General features: G+C 28.8%; 1 protein-coding gene across 1 annotated transcript; it reads right to left on the bottom strand.

Moving 5' to 3' along the window:
• Positions 1 to 713: 713 nt before the first annotated feature.
• LOC132720986 (uncharacterized) lies at positions 714 to 2,385 on the bottom strand. Its single transcript, XM_060705233.1, has 3 exons — positions 2,226 to 2,385; positions 1,224 to 1,323; positions 714 to 1,023 (listed from the first exon to the last, which is right to left on the bottom strand). The coding sequence occupies exons 1-3, from the start codon at positions 2,296 to 2,298 to the stop codon at positions 756 to 758; spliced, it is 441 nt and encodes a 146-aa protein (XP_060561216.1). The 5' UTR covers positions 2,299 to 2,385; the 3' UTR covers positions 714 to 755.
• Between the last annotated feature and the right edge of the window lie 7,318 nt (positions 2,386 to 9,703).

Genomic DNA, 9,703 nt, shown 5'->3' with positions numbered 1-9,703 from the left:
TATAATACAAATTCACACCCAGAAATATGGATATAGATGAGGATGATTTTATGATATTTGATTATTTAAGAGCAATTTACATCTTTTCCCATCTTTAAGTAAATGATTTAACACATATCCACTGAAACAATATGCAGCTTTTTTAATGAATGTAGCGACCGTGAGTATTAAGTTCATTTAAATATTTCACATTTTTCAGGTTGTGCAACTCATCAAAAATCGTTTAAGCAGTTTAACGAGAACGTCATATATATAACGCATGTGAATATATGTTACTTATATTAAAACTGTTTTCTTTTGCTCTATTACAATGTACCTGAAACAACAGCTTTCACATATTGCCGTAATTTGTTTTCTATGAAGTTCTTATTTTTTTCATTTAGTAAGTATTTCTTTATATTTTCTTTTTGTTTATTTGTTTTTCGTCGTTGTTTTTTTTTTTTTTTTTTTTTTTTTTCTGACATGTTACATGTCACAAGCCTTTGAAACATCTCTATAATTAATAACATTTATTGGAAAATTACTTTCTTTGATGAAATCAAACCGGCTACTTTGCAAAAGTCGTGGCTAGAGTAGAATGGACGGTACCAACGCACAATTGTATAACATTAATAGCAACCTGAAATATTTCTTTGATTTCAGGAATTTAAACAATAATTTTCTTATTATATTGCCTTTATTGTCTATATTTATAATAACAATTGCAACTTTCATCTATATTGCTTCAAGTAACACCTTATAGAAAACAATATGAATTACTGAAATGGTCCTGAAACCCAGCGTAACTTCATTGAACAAAGTCCTACACCGGTCCTATAATTAAACCCAGTGAAGATAACCCTATTTGCTCCAATGTAAATGTCCTCATTTTCCTGTCCTTGAGCGACATATTGACCATTCAAACCAAACAGATATTCACTGCAGTTTGAAAGAAGGAAACCGTAATCATTTGAAATTTTCAGATATTTGTTGCGTATCCAAAAATTCGCAAGACTTACAGGATATTCCAATGCATTGTAGTGCCTGCAAAAATACAGAAACAAATTTATAAACGACTCGTTTATTTTTCGTTACAAAAATGTTAAAATGAATATATGTAATATGCATTTGAATAAAGTATTATTACAAAGTGTTTTTGTCAGTTTTTTTCTGTTGCTGTTTTTTTTCTCTCTTAAACTTGTCCCTGTAAAAGCACGTATTGTGATGAAGAATATTTAGCTTACATGTCTTGTGCGTTCGGACAGTGGTCATTGCCATACACAGCCAAGTCACGTGAAGTCCCTTGTACCTCAGCATCATAACTTTGAGTGCGATAGTCCCCTTCTGCAAAACGAGCAATATTACATGAACATTTCTATTCTTGCGTATCAGACAGATTTATCTGCCGTTAACACCGGTGCTATAAAAACATGGCTTAGAACCATCATGTAAGACAAGTGTGTGTTTTCTTCATATCCGCGCAACGTTTATGAATGAATGCGTTCTTAGAATGACGTCGTGTTTTCGTTATGAATGAAGTTGTAAACTATAAAAAAGTGTAAAATGAAAATATAAGTTTTCGTAATTTCTTTCTTAATTATGATTTTTCTTAATTATGATTGATATGTCATATGCATTATTGATATGTCATATGCATTATTGATATGTCATATGCAAGAAAGAAATCAAACACCGGCTGTAGTCAGAGATCCGAATATCAACCTCTCAGATAACTGTTTGGCTGAAACTCGGCACAAACTCGTTTTCCCTCGAACTAGATATCCTGACCGGCAGCCGGTGTAAAATCCTCAACTTATATTGAGTATAAGTTGTTAGCATTTAACTCTTTTAATTTTACCCTAAGCAGACTTAATATGCATTACATGTACAAGCACATCAAAACAGAAAGAAAGAAATGAAGAATATTAGGATGTGATTTGGATGATGTTATCGAAATGGCGCTTTGATACATCTTTTAAAGTTTTTATTTTTATAATTCAAGATTATATTTAGGATCACTTTAAAATTTGTATTATACTTATTTTAATTTTCAAAATTGACTACATTGGAAAACACTCGTGCCTAGTAAAGAATTCTAACAAAATGTAATGTGCACTAACTATAAATGAAGTATTTCATAAGTTGTACTACGTGTTAATCGTAAACTAATCGCTTTCAAAAGTTGTACTTGTTAATCGTATTCTGTAGCAATAACTCACAAAATTCGCTAACGAATGTATACGTACTGTTACCATCATTAGTTTGACTGTCTCCAATATTAAACATAAAACCGCTTCGTTCGCCATTTGAAAGGTACATTTGTACTTTCAACAATCGCTGTGCAAACACTTTCGAGTATAATTTTTCGTCAGGAACGCAATTCGCTTATCCTCTATCCTTCACAAAATGAACCTGAACAAAAATATTTGTATCAAAGTCCAAATACTCTAACATTAGGAATGGTCTCGATTATTCTCATTCAGAAAAACAAAATGTTCTTGGGGAGTTATTTCACAAACAATTCAACCACAATGTCCTTAACATTTATTCAAAATTACCTTAACACGTTTGCAATATTCGATTTCTTTAATCAATTTTAATTGCTTTATATTGATATATATTTCTGACTTTATATCTTACTTTTATTATGGCTTGTCTGCTGCATGGTTTGCCATGAAACTTATGTGTCACCCCTTAAATTATAGAAACACCCGGTATATGTCCCCTTACAGCACCAGTATCGTCAAGGTTTATGGTCATTTCACCAGACTGGTAAGCCAAAATAAGTGGCTTCAAAACTTGAAGAGAGTAATAAAATATGCATGTATGTATGTATACATTTAAGACTTTAAATGCATGAAAATATTACATGGTTATTATATAATTTCAAATAACTATTTTTACAATTTATATTTCAATCTAGTATTTTTATCAAATACGACTTTAAATTAAATTAAAATATACAAATGTTTCAAATGTTTTTGCGACTTTAAAATAAAATTTACAAATGTTTTAAATATTTTGCTGTCTACGCTTCCTTATATTTGGAAAAAAAATACTAAAAAAACAATTTCGCATTACAAAATCTTTTTATTGCTAAGTACAATATTTTTCACGTATTTCATCAAACCATTTCTGTGATAGATTATCATCTGCAAAAAGAGTACATCATAAGCCTATATTCCTAATGTACAAAGATGTCAGATGACATGAAATATTATATACAATATTAAAAAGCAAACGGAATATCAATATTAACATATTATTATTTAAATACATTATTAATAGAGCAATGTTGTCAAAGTGTTTAAAATAGATCCTCAATAGAACTTTCATTTATATCATATAAGTGTATTTTTGATTATACATTTTTCTTCTTATTATTATCATTAATAATACTATTGTTAAAGTTGGGATAATTTTTGCAAACATTGTTTTATGGTGCAGTTTGTCATGAAATAATGATATTAAAAAACAATATAAATTAAATAATTGTTATTGTTTTTTAAGTCATTAACTTTATTTACTTTATCTTTATCAAATAATGAAAAAAATTACTACAATAAAGGTCGCATTTACATGTTTTACTAATTGTTTACTAATAGTCTAATTTATAATACTATGCTCAAATAACACAGGAAAAGTAAAATTGATTTATCTGAGCAACTTGCTCAGAAATAAGCGTCTTCTTAAAACAGACTTAATTAAAAATAAAACACAAATAACAAGTAGATGGAACAATTATGTTACACAAAAAAGTGTTACTGAAACTGAAATGTAAAACTTCGAAACATGTGAAATCTTTTAGAATATAATTGCGTGATATAACCATTATTGATGATATATTTTTATTAATACATTTATCAATTAATTTGAAATTACAAATTTATGTTTAGATGGTGGAATAAATGGAATGCTAGTTGAAGTACTCGCACTAGTAGTCGTCGTCGTATCTATTGTTGTGAAAAGCGTAGTTGTTGCCTCAACTTCAATGGCACACGTTATATACAACAATATATTAAAATATTTTCTCATTTTAGAAAATCTTATGTTCTCCATACAGTTATCACTTAATAACAAATGCTGCATTATTTATGATCGCGTCTTATAAAGTATCAACACAATCCCTAAATTCCAGAGTATAAGAGGCTTTGTAATCGTAATGCATGAAAAATGAAATGCAACAATAAGTGAAATAAAAAAACGACAAAGAGGCTTTTGATATATCTATAGACCAATTCATTTAATCCTGTGCATTACTGCATAATTTATGTATATTTCTATAAGTATTAAATGCTGTCAAAACAATATGTTACAGTTTATACTCGTATTTCAGCATTAAAATAATACAATAAGATATATTTAAATGTCATGCCACTAAAGTAAAAAATGTCAAATATGCTGAACTTTCATTTCTGCATGTTACATTTTACAACCAAGCAATTAAAGTATAGCAGTCATTTGGAGGGGTGGTATACTATTGCGATGAACTCAATCATATAGCAATCGCAACATGGCTTAATATGATATAGAAACATTTAGAATTATAATACATCATGGCTGAATATATTGCCATTTAAAATCGTTTCAAGAACGGTTAAACGAGCAAATAAGATAAATTAAACTCATCGGAGTTTAATAGACAACCCGTCCAAAGGATAAAGATAGGGGGAAAATAGAAATTAAAAATTTCAAAGAGATGAAGGTATTGATGATCGTTCAACTCAGATGTCCGATTTTTGTCTGAAAATATACACACATGCACTTTGCCAGAATTGAACAATACTGGTAAAAGCCGGGTTATATTGTTCCGTTGTAACTACTAACGGCTTAAGCTTGAGTCTGGTTTTGGTATGACAAATGTACTAATAACTTGTCGAGGTCACTTCATTCTGGCAAAACTATCTATAAATGCATAAAATTACTACCAATCAAAAAGCTCTCTGTTCCAGGTTGCTTGACAATGTACTGAATACCTCCAAATTTTCGTAAAACAAATTGACTTAAAGCAGACTGGAAGCAAAAATGCACTTATACCACTTTTTAAATTAAAGGTAGGATATTACAGCATTGCTGGAGAAAACTCATAGGTCACCATGTGTAAATAAACTGAAAATATATGTTCTTAAAGGCACAACTGCTTTATCACTAATTTAAAAGTACTATTTTTCCCATTGCATTTTATCAAATATTAAAAAATCGTACGTCATTCTTGTATCGTGAATATATCATAAAAACCTATAGCGATAATAATAAATTATCCACATAGTGTAGATTAACATGCCTTTATCAATTCTATTTTCTTCTTTTTCTCCGCTCATTGCAGTTCAACAAATTTTTAAATTATCAATTATATTTATAAGCATGTTTTAATATATAAAACAAAGATATATTTCCTTGCGATAGAATGATAATGCACGAGTCACCAATAAAAAACGGAAGAACATAAAACATTAACATACATCAGCTTTACACTTCAGGCCCAATTTTAAATTTCTAACTTTGCTGCAAACATTTTTATTTATCGATGTTATTTGTTTATTTTTAGAAGCAAAAAACATGTATTCCGGTAATTTAAAATAAATATAATTGAAAATAATATACAATATATGTTCTTGTGTTTATTTGTGACACAATCATCATTGTATAATATTTAAAGGCATATTATACTTCGTATTTCGGAGTACTGTTAAATATAGCTCTATTAACTAAATAATCTGATTTCTAAATTCCTGATTAATAGCGGTATCCTTTCAAACAGATTATTAGAACTCATTGCATGTTGAAATCGAGACAAAAGTCTGCTTGATTAATACATTCAGAGCGTGCAGAAGCAGATGATTTAAAATATTCCGTGCACATTGAAAGATATAAAATATTTGCATAATCGATCATCATTATAGTGCAATATCTATGAATTTCCTGAAAATAAATTGGGTGAAAGGATCATTATGCCTCAGAAATCAATAATTTTATCATTCTTTGGTCAAATATGTGTTTGATAATATTTTGAAAATCCATTTAGAGCATCTTAGATGTTAAAAACAACTGCAGAAAGTAGCATTTAAAGCGCAGCTATGTGTTGAAAATGTAGCAAAAAAAAGTAGTTTTTTGACCGCCAGACAAAATATTGACTCCTATTGATAAAGAAGCAAAATCAGCGAAAGAAAGTTCATCTATATGGCCAATGATAATTTTTTCAGAAACTGTAATAAGATACCAAAAATAAAACTGTTTTGTGAGGTGTAAAATAATATCATTCCAAGAGTTTAATGGGCATTTAAAACAAATAAGACTTTGAACTTAAACTATTCTTTATGTGATGTTATTGGTTGTTTATAATCTACAGGAGCTATTAAACCATAAGCATGCCAATTCATTACTGGTTAAGTGAGTTTTGATTTCATAATTCTTTGATGTTTATCATATGCAACGCATTATTATCTAATGAACCTAATTTTATTAACAAATGATTACATATTTTCAACATAATACAAGACACGTGACCTTGCGTGAGAAATGAATAATTAAGATATCACCGTTAATCACGGCACACCCTGCTAATGAATTTAATAACGTTCAAAAATATCAACTTAATTAAATAAATATTTCAAATATACATTTGTTTTATTCCATACCTTCGGAGGAGTATTTTCCTTTGCATTTAAAACATATGTTTACCGTCATTACGTAAGAATTATTCTTTTGAAAGAAACATGTATCTCGTATGATCAATCTTTATTTTTACCCATGTGTCAATTTGTAAATTTCAATGATGACATTCTGGGGATTTTTTTGGATGATTTTTTTTTACCGAAGAAGTGTAAGGTTATATTAAGAAAATAGTATGTAAGCTCTATCACGAGCAACGTAATATATAATGTAAAGGCACCCTTGTGTCCAATAAGTAGTGTAATAAATAAACACAACCCATAATTTGAAAGTAAATACATCTGTTCGAGAAAGAAAATCTCTGGAACGTTTTTTCTTAAGTACTTATGTCACGAAAGTATCTCCATAGATACTTATATGATCAGTTAAAGTGAAACGCTGTTTTTGTCGACAATAAAAAGTGTCTTGAATGCAACGTGCACATACAAAAAATTAAACATTCGTAACTACGAGTTAACAAACATGTTGTTTTTTTTCATACTTGACCATTTTTCGAAAGATCTTGATGGAGTCATTGTTCAGCGACATTACATTAACAGACATAATTATACTAATTCTTATTCACATGGGCGACACCTTACGTTAATTCTTTGAATCATTTGCCTTCACATGTTGATTAAAACGGGTTTGACCACTTAAGTATAAAGTTACAAATGCATTTGTTCAAACCTAAGTGATGGACTTATACTGTATTCATGGAAAGATTATCTGTTCTTATTACCATGTCCGTATTCAGTATCTATATTCAAGGTTAAATTTATTTGTATTGTTTGTACTAAGCCAAATTATTACTATTCGTTTTGAAATTACTCAATTCTTTCATCTTTCCATAAATATCCATGGTATCGATTCTTATCAAAATAAATTACTTCGAAGTTCGTGTTTCAATAATTAAGATATCATTAATTAATTGCTTGATTAACTGCCTTAATTTACTTGGAAGCATTTCCCGTAATTCAAACGTATAAGCCTTATGCTCATATTTCAATAACTAGACTATGATATGTTCATTTCAGTATTCACTTCAAATTAAACAAAGTACATTTATTTTACAGAACATGATTGTAATGGCTACATTATTGTACAAAAGTAAAATTCTACATTTACAGTACACATGTTAAGACTAACAGAAATATTACAATAAATATGAAAATATTGCTAGAAAAGAGACGGTTAGTTATTATATAGATATGCTTTTGTGGAATAAAGTCAATTAAATGTAAACATAATTATACGTTTAACTTATTCTATCTTTTGACACGATGGGACTGGAATAAAGTTTCGAGATTAATGTTGAATCAATTATTAAACAGTTTTATTTTAAATCTTATGATAAAACAAAATTCCGGGGTTTATGCTAATACATTGCTAGCAGGCGAATCATGCGTAAATATGTGGTTTCTCACAACTAACCTTAATTCTATAATGATCATTTTTTATTTTAAAAATAATTTCAAAAATAAAAATTTTCTTATAAAGTGAATTAAATAGTCATTTTAATTATTCGTCAATATTAATAAGACATAAAACAACATTTGGTATGCTTTTAATTTTGTTGCATACTAGTTACGTCCTCTCAATGGGATTTCACTGAGTTTTTTTTTTTTTTTTTTTTCGATATGGCGGGTCTGAAAATATTTTTCCGAGATTTGAGTAGCAATTGATTGATTACGATTCATTAATAACTTGTGTGCAAATTTTCAGCTCATTCCCACATCCTTTTTGTCCAGAGTAATCAATTTTATTGTTAAAAATGACCTAAAATGTAAAACGTTGCAACGCTTTTCACTCAGGTATCGCAGACAAATTAATTTTCAATTTAATTCTTGTATATGTCTTTGTGATCTTTTACAGAGTTTTCCATTTTAAAAGATTCACTTGATATTTGTAAGATTTAAAATGTTATGTTGTTATGCCTTTGGCCCACCCTGCAGTTGCTTTCAAACATATTTCAAATTGATGAAACTGCATGTTACAACTCAGGTACTTTGGTAGGAGATAATTAGGTTGATGATTTTTTTCCGTTCTTATATAACAGGACAAAAAGCTATATGCTTGAATATGCTAATTCATTACTGGTAATGTGTGTTAAATTACGGATTACTTTGATCGCTAGCATATGCAACGCATTATTGTCTAATGAATGTTTTATTAACGAATGCTTACAAATGTAAAATACTTTCAAAATAATATGAGACACGTCATGTAGCCTGGGAACAGAATAATAAAGATATCATCGTTAATTACCGACGCACACTAGATCGTATCTAATAGCGTTCAAACTAACCACTTATAACATTTATTAAAGATATACTATGATCATCTGAGAGTAAAATAGTTTTATCCCAGAAATTATTTGAAATCTATGAATTTCTTTCTGAATATGTCTAATTCTAATAAAAGAATGTACAAACTGTGGGTGGGAAGATGCATATCATATTGCAGGTCAAGTAAAGTTGACCTTGCTTAAAAAATCTGCCAGTTTTTGTTTGTTTTTTTATTGACACTATATATTCTTAGTGTGTCTACCTAAATTGTGTATAGTTTAAAACATAAGATATCTACTTGGTGTGTAGTCGAAACATGTTTATTTTATATTTAAAAAAGAGACTGTGTAGCAATTATCAATATTTTAAAATACAAAATTTGAGCAAAATTTATATCTTTAACTTGTTAAGTCTACACCCTGCAAGATAGGATGTGTGCATCCATAACAGATGTGTACCGTCTTAACTTAAGACTGACTCATAACTGGGATATCTTCTCTGAATAAGGGATTAATTTAGAAGATAATCCGAATATATCAAATACAAATGCTGCGATAACAACTATAAAAAGGTATGTTTGTTAATTGTTATTTACAAACCAATATTTATTTTCAATGAACATTTTAATTAATGTAAGATTAAAGATATTGGGAAATGTTTTAAATAGTCAATTGTTTGAACCATTCTTATGCATTGTAAATAACTTGATATATTTTAAAAATCAAACTGCCTGTGCAAAGCAAGCATCTGCTAACTACTCAACACTTTACTGTTTTGTGTATCTT

The sequence above is a fragment of the Ruditapes philippinarum genome, unplaced genomic scaffold (genome assembly GCF_026571515.1).
Source record: "Ruditapes philippinarum isolate M1 unplaced genomic scaffold, ASM2657151v2 ctg182_1_1_1_1, whole genome shotgun sequence".
Classification (NCBI taxonomy): domain Eukaryota; kingdom Metazoa; phylum Mollusca; class Bivalvia; order Venerida; family Veneridae; genus Ruditapes; species Ruditapes philippinarum.
The sequence above is the reverse complement of the archived record's forward strand: the minus strand, read 5'-3'. Positions and strand labels throughout refer to the sequence as shown.

Coding starts and splice junctions, on each gene's coding strand:
- LOC132720986 (XM_060705233.1), bottom strand. CDS start 2,298: ATGTACCTTTCAAATGGCGAACGAAGCGGTTTTATGTTTAATATTGGA. Junction 1,324..2,225: donor TCAAACTAATGATGGTAACA/GTACGTATACAT, acceptor CTCGTTTTGCAG/AAGGGGACTATCGCACTCAA. Junction 1,024..1,223: donor TGTCCGAACGCACAAGACAT/GTAAGCTAAATA, acceptor GTATTTTTGCAG/GCACTACAATGCATTGGAAT.